The following is a 14,766-nucleotide window of genomic DNA, read 5'->3' on the forward strand; positions in this document are numbered from 1 at the left end:
AAGCAGTTTAGTTCTTTATAATGTAGATAAAAGTCTATAGCTCTCCTGAGTGATTCACTTTTAAACGTTTTATTAAAGTCTGTTTTCTCACAACGCTTGTTTAGGCAAAACAAAGTCAATCTCTAAACCCTTTGTTCTAGGCACATTACTCCTATTATGCCTTTTCTGGTTAATAATAAGAACTACTGTTTATTACTGAGTTTTGATTTAATTCGTAAAAATCTACCATCTCAATTTACCTTGATAAGATTTTGAACAAAGAAATGAGGAATATCAAGATCAGGGTGTATTTATATGCTATTTTTCTCCACGGAAGAGGAAAGTGAACTAATAGGAATGAGGGTTTTTAAAAGGTGGATGTTTTATTTGCTGCTACTTCTAACACCTCAGAATCATGGTAAAAGACAAAGTTTGATGGTTACTTTTATTGTTAAACTGAAAGATTTCCTTGCCACTGACAAACTGAATACCAAGTGCTTGACAAATTACCCCACTTAATCCTAGTCTTATGTGAGGCATGTTATGATCACTCCCATTTAAGTGACAGAAAAACAAGGCTGGCTTTTGTCTTCCAGCTCAAAGGAGGCCAAGGTGCAACTTTCTTTGGTCGTCCTGAATCCGATTCATCTGACACCAGCTGCCTCCACCATGCTTCTGAAGTTTGACCCCAATAACATCAGAGTCTGTACGTGAGGTGCACCAGGGGGGAAGTCAGTGCCATGTCTACACTGGCTCCCAAGATCAGCCCCCTGGGTCTGTCTCCCAGAAAGGTTGGTGATGACATTGCCAAGGCAACTGGTGACTGGAAGGGTCTAAGGATTACAGTGAAACTGACCGTTCAGAACAGACAGGCCCAGATTGAGGTGGTACCTTCTTCTTCTGCCCTGATCATCAAAACCCTCAAGGAACCACCAAGTGACAGAAAGAAACAGAAAAACATTAAATATAGTGGAAATATCACTTTTAATGAGATTGTTAACATTGCTCGACAGATGCAGCACCAATCTTTAGCCAGAGAACTCTCTGGAACTATTAAAGAGCTCCTGGGGACTGCCCAGTCTGTGGTCTGCAATGTTGATGGCCACCCCCTCATGACATCATGGATGACATCAACAGTGGTGTGGTGGAACGCCCAACTAGTTAAGAAGCATGAAGGAAAAATTTCCATAAAGGATCATTTGACAAGTCTGAACTTATCCAAAGTTATACAACTGAATCGTAGGGTCAGAGTTTCAATCCTGTTCTATGGAAATCAAAGCTGAAGTTCACTCCAGAACATGAGCCTCTTCTCTGTTAGGCACTGAATTCTCCATCCTGGAGTCTATATATTGCTTTAATTTGAACACAATTTTCTATTTTCATTCTCTGCAACTTCTTGCAGTTCAGTTATCAGTATGGCCTACCATCAGTATTTATAAGAGGAGCAGGATCAAGTCTTTCTGAAAGTTGCTCACTTCTTTAACCTGCTTCTCTATCCTATCTAATATTAACTTTTAAATGAAAAATCCTGTTCTGTTCATCATCAACATTACCATGAGGTCTAAAACAAAAACCCATCCAACTGAAGCTACATAACAGCTGGCTAATATACCAAAGGTCTTAACATGAACCAGTAAAATCTCACAGAAAGAAACCAGAATTCATTTTGGTGTAATTACTCTAGAATGTTTTGATTTAAATAAATGCTTATCTTAAAGGATGCCTAAAAATAAATAAATGTGAAGACTGCTTTAAGAAATATAAATCTGCTCACATATCACAAATGACAATAGTTTTGAGGGTTTGGGGTTCTCTTCAGTAATGTGTTCTTTGAGACGGAGTCTTGCTCTTGTCCAGGCTGGAGTCCAATGGCGCAATCTCGGCTCACTGCAACCTCCACCTCCCAGGTTCAAGTGATTCTCCTGCCTCAGCCTCATGAGTAGCTGGGATTACAGGCACTCGCCACCATGCCCAGCTAATTTTTTTGTATTTTTAGTAGAGACAGGGTTTCGCCATGTTGGCCAGGCTGGTCTCAAACTCCTGACCTCAGGTGATCCGCCTACCTCGGCCTCCAAAAGTGCTGGGATTACAGGTGTGAGCCACTATGTCCAGCCAGTAATGCATTCTTTTTAACAGCAGCATAATATTCCACTAGGTGGGTGAGCTATGATTTAAACAGTCCCCTTTTTGATGGATGTGTACGTTCTTTTCCATTTTTGCTATCATACGTGAAACAGCAATTTAAGCCTTTACACACACAGTTTTGCACACCTGAGTATATCCACGGGAGAAGTTCCCGGTAGATGGAACTGCATTCCATGTAGCATTTGCCTATCAGTTGACAAGTCTCTGAACTAGGACAGATATAAATCCAGTGTGTAGACAGTATTTAGTCACCGCTCTTCTTGTTATCTGGCAGCAGATGAGTTAACTAATTCCCCAAACCAACCTATCCATTAAGGACAGACCAGGGGGTAGTCCTTGTAACCATAACCCTGAGCCATAACCCTACGTCACCCTATTATTAGACTAGGGTTCCCTAGAAGCAAACTGGAAAAGTAAGAGTGGCTAGTCTCACCCAACCTCTTTGTTACAGAGTCCCAGTGAAAAGCAGGGATTTAGATACCCCACTTCCCAGGTTGTCATTCAATTCTGTAAAAGAAAAACCAGCCTATCAGAAATAGCCCATTTCCAAGAGACAGAGACAGGTCTCCCATCTGACCTCCCTGAGTGAGGTCTCAGAGTTCCTTTGAATATATTACACTCAGGGCACAGCAGTACCAACCAAGGAAAGAGATCCTGGCAAGATAAATCACACTCTCCATCCCACATCCCCTTCAAAAAACCAAATGCCAAAGAGTGATGCTCCAGTTCTTCTAATTACTTCACTATTCTTCTCTCTAGAAGGAACCCATCCACAGATCATTACTTACAAAATCATAAATAAGGATTTTGTAAGTAAGAATGCTTTTAGTTTAACCAAAAATCCAGATGGATAGAAGGATAAATAAATAAACTATAAAGAATTGGTCACATCTCTCTTTCAGAAAAGACTCAGAGGCCGGGCGCGGTGGCTCACGCCTGTAATCCCTGCACTTTGGGAGGCCGAGGCGGGCGGATCACAAGGTCAGGAGATCGAGACCATGGTGAAACCCCGTCTCTACTAAAAATACAAAAGATTAGCCGGGCGCGGTGGCAGGTGCCTCTAGTCCCAGCTACCCGGGAGGCTGAGGCAGGAGAATGGCTTGAACCAAGGAGGCGGAGCTTGCACTGAGCCAAGATCGCGCCACTGCACTCCAGCCTGGTGGACAGAGCGAGACTCCGTCTCAAAAAAAAAAAAAGAAAAGAAAAGAAAAGAAAAGAAAAGACTCAGCTATTCAAAGGGAGGAAATGTTTCTCTTCTACTTGGCTAATTTGAATAATATTCTGATATACAGTTTTCATTACATTTACTCCTACGTGAAGATGAACTGAGCAACAAGAAAAATCCACATTATTAAGTCATTCAGAACAGAGCTCTCAGTTACTATAATACAGGCAACAGGGAAAGTACCAAAGATTAAGGGACGAGCCAACACTGCCAGTGTCTCCCCTTGTTGAAAAAGCACCAAGATACCCCAGATGCATTCACTTAAAAGAAATGTGATTGCTTACCTGCTTCTCTTTCTTCTGTATTTTCATTTTCATCTATTGAGGAAGATTATTTCTGTAAAACATTTTTAAAAAGGCAAAGATTATGACAAAACCCAAAATAAAACATTTTCAACATCTCCAGATTAACTGTAACACACAAGGAAAACAAACAGGGGATTACTTCTGTAGAACATTTATGTCCAACAACCCCCAGAGCCCTAAGTGTAGACCTAATTAGATCTAACTCTATTAGACCCTAATTTATTGCACCCAATAAAATGAAGTCAAAAGGATATTGTCTTTGTAGATTAAATCAGTTATAAAAGATGCTGACATGTATGAAAGTTAGTGGTAACTAATAAAGGAACAAAAACAATAACATGCCTTCATTGAGGGGTATTAGGAGATGGGGAGGAAATAAGGTAAGCCCTCATCCCTTTTGGAAGAAAACAATCAATGATGTCCATAATTGATAAATCAAGAAATAGAAATATAGACAATAAAAAAGAGCTAAGAGTTCAATGCAATTCTCTCTAAGGAGACAGGATTTGGTATATTATTTGACGTTTTAAACCATGCGCATTTATCACTTGAAAAAATAATTTCATCGCAATACTTCATACGATTTTTTTTTAAGGACTGATTTTATTCTACCCAGGACTTAAGCCCCCATCCCCGCTGCAACCATAATGTCCTTGATGACACTGCACTTCTCATAAATGACTTGTGAACACCATAAAAGCCCAGGAATTGTCTTCAGAGGTACAAAGGTGTGTTGGGGCATCTCAGGGAAAAGAACAAACCCTAGTCCAGGAAACCCAGAATTTGGGGCTGCCAGCATCACTAACTAGTACTACTGCTTCAGATCTGAAGCTCTTAACCTTCCTCATATACAAACAATACAAGGATCATAGTATCTCAGGCCTCTGGTTCTAGCCGGGATATAAACACTACTTCCTATTTTTTGTTGACTTTGATTTCCTGGTCATCCTCACAGCTACAAAACACCAATCACTCAGAAAACCAAATTACCCTTAAGTTTCCTAATTATTTCTCATATCCAAATGAATGGGATATGTAGGCATTAAGTATTAATACAGCTTTTAAGATTAGAGCTTTAAGATTAAAGTGAGGTAAGTATTTGAGGTGGTAGATGTGTTAGTTTGACTTAATTATTCCACATTGTATTCATAAATGATGACATCACTCTCTAACCCATAAATATATACTACCATAATTTGTCAATTTGCAATTTAAAAAAGATTAAAGTGGGTTCCAATTCTAAGTGAGTTCGTGGCATGCTGGATGCACACAGAAAAATGAAAGACATGATTCCAATCATCCTTGGGACTGCAATTACGGTTTATCATTTTAATGTCTGTCAATTTAGATTCTTTTTCTCTAAGAGTTAGAGGCATTTTCTATTAAAAGAACCACAAAATGCCATGGAATCTGTCCTAGAGAGACATGTCTACCAAGGTACTGCTGTTTGCAAAGAGTGCAGCGGCCAAGGAGGTAAGTAGCTCGAAAGCAGGCATGGTCGGGTGCTAGGGGAAGGGGACGAGGGCAGAGACTAACTGGCTAAATCAGGAAAAGGCAAGTCCACTTAGTAAATGGTGCTTCTAAGAATCAATGCAAGGGTTAGTGTTTGATAGGACAATTATTTAGCTGAAGAAGCCATAAATTCCAGATAAAGGGTAAGTGCTCTGAACCAAGGCAGTTAAAATTAAAAAAAAAAAAAAAATTATCTCCTAAGCTTCATTACAGTGGAGTCAGTTCTAGGTAAATTATGTTACCACAAGTTTATCTCCTTTATCTCTATTCTTTAAATTATCAGATCCCAGAAAACTGACATTCTCAACCATCACAAACTGCCACAAAGTCAAAAATAAAGAAGTTTGGGGGAAAATTCCAGCTAATAAAAAAGGCTATTATCAATATTATCAATAATAAGACATATATGTAGAAAGTAAAAAGTTTCTTCTTCAAAGTTCCCCTTCTTGTTAAAGAATAAATCATAAGTGTTAGAAATAATAGTTTCTTTTAAAGACTAACTTTCTTCAAAGCCTCCTTGCTTTGGGTTAATAACTCTTTGTTAGGCCCTATCCTAAGTAACCGTTGGACATGCTCATAGGCACATTCCAGCTCACAGCCTGTGCACATTCCTTATTTGGAAATGTTACTGCTTCCTTAAACCTTTCATAAGCAACCTCCTCTCCTTCTTTGTTCTTCCCTGCACTTCCCTATTTAGGAAAGATTTAGGCTATTAGCAAATCGGGTGTCAGTTTAAGAGTGTGAGGTGCAGCTCCAGCCAATGGATGCAGGACACAGCTGTAAGGATGATCCAAATGCACAAGGGATAAATATGTCTGCTTTCCTTTGTTCAGGTGTGCTCTGGCCATTGTTTCATCTGCGACTGAGCACCCTTTCTGCAGAGAGTCAAGATCGCCTTGCTGAGAGATCTTTTGTCTACGTGCTAACTTTTCTTCGTGGCACCGATTATTTCTAACCATTTTGGTATTTCTAACAATATGTCTCAAATAAAATCCTACCCAACAAAATGAAATCATTAAAAATTACAGAAAGGTCAGGTACAATGGTTCACACCTGTAATCTCAGCACTTTGGAAGGCCAAGGCAGGTGGATCACTTGAACCCAGGAGTTTGTGACCAGCCTGGGCAACATGTCAAAAACTTGTCTCTACAGAAAATACAAAAATAAGCCGGGTGTGGTGGCTTCCACCTGTGGTCCCAGCTACTCGGGAGGCTGAGGTAGGAGGATCATCCGAGTCTGGAAGGTCTAATCTGCAGTGAGATCACACTACTGTACTCCAGCCTAGGTGACAGAGTGAGGCCCTGTCTCAAAAAACAAACAACACAAAACACTACAGGAAAACCCTACCAATGTTAATAAAAAATTACCTTCGTAGTGTATAAAGAACCCATACAAGTACGATGCAGCAGGGACATCAGAAAGCACAATTTCTGATTCACTACCACAAACGAGCACTGCAATAAAAATAAGCAGGGTGTATAACACTGCCAGGAATGTGGGAAAACAGGTCCTACTTATCATTGCTAATGGCACTTTTAACTGTTTCAAGCTTTCTGAAGAGCACTCAGGCAATATGCCACTAGATCTATGAATGTTTTCAATCCTTTTACAGGCCAGTTCCACTTTAAGGAATATCTCCCAAGGCCACGAGCGGGCAGGAAATGAACCTGACCCCAAGGGGAAGGTCAGAGATGAGGTGGGTGAAATGTGAAAATATCACATCAGACTTGGCCAGCCTCTGAGATGAAGAGAATGTGCATGTGAAATCTGAATGATGGCAATGTTACTGTAGAATAACTGTCTAGTTCACTGAAAGCAAATTCTGGCAAATCTCATGTTACTGTCAAATCATTTCTGGCATCCCAACAGTTCTCAAAACACACCAGCATGCTGCCACCCAACAAGATAACAAACGTCAATAGGTGTTCAATAAGCATTTATTGACTTATCCTCCAGACAGCACCCCATAATTTATAAACACCCTTAAATTATCTCTACTTTTAAATCTTTTTAAAGGCACACATTAAAAAATGTACAAAACAATGTCATCTTTTTGTAAGGCTAAATTTTATGTGCTAGGAATAGATGACTAGTTACACCCTAAAGCTTGTACTTCTGCACAATGCTGGAAATGGCCCTACAGTCTCTGCTGCCATCACTCAGAAGTTCTGACTAGATCCTTCTGGCTCAATAAAGAACAAATCAAAAAGTAATTTCAGGGTCTCAATACTTAATCAGAAACATAATATAGATAATTCTACAGACAATTCTGTGTGGGCAAACCAGAAAACCTGTCGACAGCGGAAAATATCAAGTGTATAACTTCTGAACTGGGGAAACTGGTGGGAAGCTAGTGGGACTCCCACTCTCCTTGCTGCAGTATGTAGGAGTGCTTCTGTAGGAGTGCAGCATTTAATTACCTTCACAAGAAGGTAAGCTGCTAATGATGTAAAAACAAACAACATAAAAGCTCCCATTCCTTCTTACACTCACCCATCTAAGGATGCTCCTATTAAGAAAAATGGGTGCCAAGTTTCAATAAGAAAATTTTTAAAGTTTTCTTTTTTTTTTAATTACTATTTCTCTCTGGTCCAAAAATTCCGCAACAGTGCCTGTGCCATTTCCAAGTTCCTCAGTGCTGTGTAATGGTAAGTTTTTAAAAATAACAAAATATCAGGTTGACCCTATTCAACCATTTATTCACAGAAATGATTTAAATTCACTATGCTTTGAGAACTCTGCCATCCTAACAATCCCTGCTCAGTTCATTATGAGAGTGTGTGTTTTTCCAAACACAAACAAGTGCATACCCAGCAGACCCCTACCAAGGTCCTTCATATTTACAGAAGATGAGAGTAGACACAACTGAACACAGTAACAATGGAGAATTTTGCTGTTAACAGGCCCCTACCCCTCACCACTCTATCAGGCACTTTGAGACAGCGTATGTGGGAAGCAACTCTAAACCTCAAAGTTTCCACAATGAACATGTATTTTTATAATCTACTCATGCCCATCCTCAACCTTGAGATTGTTTCCTATGAACCACTCTAACAATAGCAGGCATAAATAGGGTAATCCCACATGGTTATACTGTGGGGATTTTAGGAATAGGAATAAGGACACAGAGAGTAACTGATCTGGGAAGAGTGAGATAATCAAGAAAGCAGAGATGTCTTGAGGAATGCCACCTGCCTTAAATTCCGGCCCAAACACCTCTTATCAAGACTCCTGACCCCGGAGGCAGTCCAATGGATAAGAAATCCCCCAACTTCCCATTTCCCCACCTTACTACCCTCCATGCCTATAAACTGGACACATGCACCTATCTCTACTGCGGGGTGTGAGCAGTCTACAGGAGGTACTTTAATAGCAAGGGTTTGAAGTACCAGAAAGCAGTTTGGACCTGGGCTGTGATGATGACGAGACATGTGAAACCTCTTCCAGACTTTGTTTCCTCCCTGTAAAATGCTGACAACGTATGCCTCAGAGGGCCTTAGGAGAATGAAAAGGGATAACAATCTATGGCATCTGTCACATGGTGAAGACTAGTTATAGGCAGCCATTTGTGCTACTTGTCCTTAAGGTCATCCCTCCAGTGTCACAGCAAGAAGACGTAAATGACGAAGAAGATGTTTTAATGAAGCAAAAACTAACAATATAAAAGCTCCCATTCCTTCTTACACTCACCCATCTAAGGATGCTCCTATTAAGAAAAATGGGGGCCAGGTTTCAATTAGAACATTTTGAAAGTTTTCTTCAACTACTCTCTCTCTCTCCAGTTCAAAAATTCTGCAACAGTGCCTCATCTCCTGGGGACAGCTAACCTTTCCATCGGTATTTGAGATCCACCCTCTCTCCCCCTACTCAGTCACCTCAGTCTCTTGATTAGCTCCCAGTTACTCTTTCCTCACTTCATTCAGGACTCTCCTCAAATATCACCTTAGCAGCAACACCTTCCCTAACCACCCTACAGAAAACAGCGTCCCCCATCTCCTACCCACCACCACTCTGTTATCCTCCTATTTCAATCTCATTTTCCTCCAGGTCCTTATTACTCCCTGATATGATATTATAGTAAGACCTTACTAAAGGTCCAGACTCTTGGAAAAAGCTATGACTTTCAGTGAAACAACAACTTTAAGTGAAACAACTTAAGCCAGGTCCTCTAATCAACATCATTTCATTACAATGTTGATGAGAAAAAAATTAGTTTCCTTACATGCTGTTTTGCTTAAAGTGAGGACTTCCTATGTATCTATTTGGTTTTAAGCTTATTGCCTGTTCCTGACACACACACAGAGTAAACTCTGTCTTGTTCATGCTATACTCCCTGAGTCTGGAATAGGATTGAGCTCCTAGCACGTGAGCAATAAGCATTCTTTGAATGGAAGAATCATTTCTTCTCCCTAAGTTATCACTAAATGTCTCCCTTTGTATAGCTCTCCTCCTCTCAATAAAGAAACAGGTTTAATTCTATCTCAAAACAGTAACAACACGAACAAATCCTCTACACACCTGAAAGTTCACTTCCTCCCATATTACTTCCCTAAAGCCGTTCTTGACAATCACTCCCTAGTTACCAAATCTAATGGCCATTTTTAGGCTTTCAGTGCTTTGCAGCATTTTAAACTATGGGTCATTTCCTCTTCTTAAAATTCTCATCTCACTGGTTTCTTGATCCCTGTGACTGCAGGCTTCTAGGCTCAGCTTCCTCCCCAGAATCCTCCTATTATAAAACCCAATCCTTAAATATCACTGTTCCCAGGGTTCAATGCTGGCAATACCAGAAAGGCTCCCTGAGTTTTCTACTCAACTCCCCAACTTCATCTCTTCGCACAATGACCACTGCACATTTGCAAATCCAAGCCCTCCTCTTGACCTCTATGTGGCTATATCCAACCACATCCTGGCCAGTTTTTGAGACATTGCACAGGTACCACCAAAAAACCCCACAACTCTTCCAAAACGAAACTCGCACACACCTTTACACACACACACACGCTCTCTCTCTCTCACCTGCTCCTGTGTTCCCCATCAGAGGTTAATGTCCTGCGACCTGCCATGCCACCCAGCCCAGAATTGAGTCATCCTTGATTCCTTCCCTTTCCCATAACTCCTTTAATTCCAGAATCCCTTGGTTCCTCTCCAGTCGACTCTGGTTTATTCCCATTATTTTTTTGTTGTCATTTTTGCCTGAAACAGCTTCTTAAGTGTTTCTCTATTTTCCATGTCTCCTACCCTCACCCCCATTACCCTCATTGCTACCAACAGTATGTTTTCCTAAAGTGTAAACAAAATCAGATGCTATCTCTTCAGTAGGTATTGTGTCTTAAAACAAAATAAAAACATACTCCTCATAGCAAAGAGCCCTGCATAAGTGATCTGGCCTCTGGTTCTTGTCTACTGCTCTGACATTATTTTCCAACATTCATCCAACTATACTGAACACCTGTGGGTTCCGATTCCTGCCCTGCTCATTCAGGTCTTGTTCAGGCCCTGCCTCACGTGGTCTCATCCTTCAAAATTCAGATCTGGTGTCATGTTCTCTGGGATGTCTTCCCTGAACTGCCTAAATCGCATAATCATCTTGTGATAGGCACTAAACTAAAGCAGCTGTATCACCAGGTTATTACAATCTTTTACCTGTCTGTGCGTGCCAGCAGCTGCGGAGTGCCCAAGCACCTTCCGGGGAGGAACCCTGTTCTGCAGTATAGCACTTAGTGCCTGACATTTGGACACTTCAGTGATTAGCTGTGGAATGAGTAAGTGACTTAATGGGAAAGCTGTGTTTACTGAAAATGTTTTCAACTCCTCCCTTCAATGTAACTAGTGACCTCTTTTTTTTCTCTTAATCCAATCAAATTTCTCAGTATTCTTCCTTCACACCTTTCAAATACATGTACTCAGCTTAAGAATTCAATAAAAATATAAAGCCTAAAACAAAAAAACCAGTCCCCGATTCTACTCCCCAGTCCTGATTCACTATTCTCAGATGCAATCATTTGAACCTCAGCTGTTCCTTCTGCTTCTTTCCATTCTACTTTAAATAACATGGTTATTATTGCTATTACATTTTTTTTTTTCAATTTTAGGCATTATTTTATTAGCTTCTTCCTATGGAACAGGAGTCAGCAAGTATTTTTATAAAAAGGCCAGATAATAAATATTTTAGGCTTTGTAGGACATATGGTCTCAGTTGCAGCTACTCAACTCTGCTGTGATGCAAAAGGAGCCACAGACAAATATGCAAACAAATGGGTATGGCTGTGTTCCAATAAAATTTTTTTCAAAAACAGGAAGTCCCCCTACTATGGAAGATGAAGTGTTATCTTCCCAATGTAGTTATTATCACCCTTATTTATTAAATCAACATTCAATTCACAGCTAAGCCATGAACTATACTTTGCTAAATAAAACTTCGTGTAATTTTTTCCCTGAAGATAGTAACTACCTCATTTTAAAATCTGCATGGTTTTCTATGAATCACTAACTTCTCATGAAATGCTCCTCTAAAACCTTGAAACTCCTTTCAATCTAAGCTCAAAATTCTTCTCTTGGGTCATTATAGGTAGAGTCCTCCATCGGGAGTCCTTCATCATTGTCTCTTATCTGCCTCCTGGGACTTCCCATTACCATCCTCCCAGAGATTCACTCCCTCAGTCTCTCTCCATGGTGGACTCCGAGGTTTCTCCTCTCTAGGTTTACACTCTCATTTTGGTGAAGCACATCTAGTAATGCTCTAGAAAATCCTAAAAATGAGATATAAGTTTTTGAGACCTTCATGTCTGAAAATGTTTCTGTTCTACCTGGATGGACTGGTGGGTTGCAAATCACAGGCTGGAGGTCGATTTCTCCTTGGAATTTTGAGAGCACTACTCCATTGTTCTGTTCCTTCCACCACTTATGTTGAAGAATCTGAACAATTCTGATTTCTGCCCATTTGTATGTGACAATCTCTTCCTTTTTGGAAAGCTTTTAGAATCATCTTTTCAAAATATGTGCCTTGGGGCTATTTCCACCCATGAGGTTAGGTACCTGTGGATTCTTTCACAATCTGGAAACTGTCAGATTTTTCAGTTCTGACAATTCCTCTGGTATTATTTCTTCATAATTCCCTCCCTATTCTTTTCTTTTAATGGAACTCATTTTATTATTTGAATGATGGACCATCTGAGCTGTACCTCTTAATTTTCTGTCTCATTTAAAACAGAAAAAAAACTCTTCATGTTCTACTTTCTGAGAAGTTTCCTCAACTTTCTCTTTCAACCCTTCTTTTTTCTTTATAGCTAATATGTTTTCAACATTCAATAATTCTTTTTTGAGTGTGCTCTGATATTTTATTTTTATAGTCTCCTAAACTCATGTCAACTAACCAACAACGGAAGGGTATTCAAATGACAAATGGTTACTCTTTTCTTTCAAAGATGACCTTGTGGTCCAGTGGAAACATTTCTGCACAACCAGAATACTCAAACTAGCATGAGGAAAGGCTTCTGTAACAGTTTTAAGGATTTCTCATATATTCAAGCTCTGGCTGAGAAAGTATTTTTGCCTTAAAGGTGACAGAGCAGCAAAATATACTGAGGGTTTGATTTTTTTTTTTTTTGTATCTATGAATTCTTTTAGATGCCCAAAAGTTTTCTTTGAAACATACGGCAATTTGTAAAGTAGATCAACTTCTGTGAAAATTTATCTTTTGCATGTAAGTCAGGCCAAATAAAGTCTGTATAGGTGAATTCCTGACGTTCTCTACTACAGGCTAGCGAAAACCTATCACCTTAAACTCAAGACTGCATATCAAAAAGTATCCACATCTGTAAGATTAAAAGAGGGCCATGAGGAGAGGGACCATATCTATTATGACTATTGTCTAACTAATATTAGCATAGTATTTGATAAATTAGTAAATATACTAATAGTATATACGGATTTATCAATAGTGGGTCAAAAAAGAAGGATCACACACACAGCTATAAAGTTTGGACGAAAAATCCATCTCTCCAAAAATGTGAACACTTAACTTAAAATATCTGCCAAATATTACTTGTGAGAAGGCACCAGTACTGTCATCACTTCCAAAGTGAGAAAGCTCTGTGCTTGGCTAGTCTGAAAGGATGCATTACCATCATTAATATTAAGACTCTACTCCTCAAAAAAACTGTTTTAAACATTCAATGAATTAATTCTGAAGTAAAAGCTCTGTTACCTTGCATGTGGGTAATACAAGCCAAAAGGCAAATCAACAGTAGTGATTTCAATCCTTGTCTGTGAGCAGATGGCAAAAATCAGTAGTAAGAGTGACAACAACCTCCTAAGGAACTCTCACTACTGAACCAACAGTATTAGGAAAGTCCATTCTGAGAAATTTCCTGTGGGCCAACTGCTGAATAACAAGACTTTTACTCACTGAATGAATCTCCTCTGGCTATTCAAACTAATTACTATTAACTTGAAGTAGTATCTTATGTTGCTATAATTCCTGTAATCTATTCAAACTAATTACTATTAACTTGAAGTAGTATCTTATGTTGCTATAATTCCTATAATCTGTTTTACCTGAGATGATATAAAGGTATAAACTAAGGAAGCTTTCTATAGTCCAGAAATACTTCAATGCCGCACTCACACAATCAGAACTGAATGGGATCTCGGAGGTCACATGGCCAAACTCTTTGATTTTCATGATGAGTGAGGCACATTCACACAATTCAAGAAGAGAAATACCAACTCCAGTTCATCTTCTTTGGTCAGAAAAAAATCATTTCTAAATCCTAATCTGCTAATAAAAATCAGTTAGCTTGATTAGAATTACTATTAAGAAGAGCAGCAGAAGCAAGTAGCCAGGCCCTTCTAGAGCTATCATATATCACATTGTAAGGTAAAATCTGACTGTACTTTTTTGTTGTTGTTGGACCCTACGCCATACTGTCAATTGACCCAGATCAGGAATGAACACAGCTGTGAACACAGGCTGAATAAACCAATTTCTTGACAGCCAAGCCCATTCAAGCTTCAGAGCCCTGAAAATTCAAGTTATAATCTTATGGGGGAAGACAAAGGATTTTACAAACAACACTCTACATATTCAGTCTCAAGAGGCCTCACCAGCAACACAAGACCTTTTCACTTATCACATTTTAATGCCTTTTGGGGTAGAACAACACTACCTGCAGACTTGGGAGTGAAGAGATCTAGGTTCTGAACACAAGGGATGTATGATTTGGGCAATTTATTTGATCTCCCTGGGTCTCCGTTTCTTCATTTACAGAGCTGGTACAAAAGCCAATCATATAAGACTGACACATGGGCTAAAAACAGGAAGTTATTCTGTCAACATTGAAATGAGACACCATCTACAAAATAGCTTAAACATGTTTTGGGGCACTAAAAATGATCTAGATGACATTTTCTCTTCTCGTTTTCCAAAATAGCAGATAAGACACAAAAAACTCACAACTCCCAATGTAAACTCCCTCTTGGGGGTATTTTAAAAACAGAGTTATAAAAAAGAACAAACCACTTATACACACAACATGGATGAATCTCCAATGCATTATGCTGAGTGAAAGAAGACAAACTGAAAAGTCTATATACTGT

General features: G+C 39.4%; 1 protein-coding gene and 1 pseudogene across 1 annotated transcript in view; one reads left to right on the forward strand and one right to left on the reverse strand.

Moving 5' to 3' along the window:
* The window catches only part of CHD6 (chromodomain helicase DNA binding protein 6), a 211,496-nt gene that overhangs the window by 145,814 nt on the left and 50,916 nt on the right, over positions 1 to 14,766 (reverse strand). Inside the window, exon 2 of the mRNA XM_023227895.2 lies at positions 3,634 to 3,685. Coding sequence (XP_023083663.2) covers positions 3,634 to 3,666 — 33 coding nt within the window. The 5' untranslated portion in view covers positions 3,667 to 3,685. The remainder of the gene's footprint in view (positions 1 to 3,633; positions 3,686 to 14,766) is intronic.
* On the forward strand, positions 581 to 1,144 carry LOC111553230 (annotated as a pseudogene).

This window comes from Piliocolobus tephrosceles, chromosome 20, assembly GCF_002776525.5.
Source record: "Piliocolobus tephrosceles isolate RC106 chromosome 20, ASM277652v3, whole genome shotgun sequence".
Lineage (NCBI taxonomy): Eukaryota > Metazoa > Chordata > Mammalia > Primates > Cercopithecidae > Piliocolobus > Piliocolobus tephrosceles.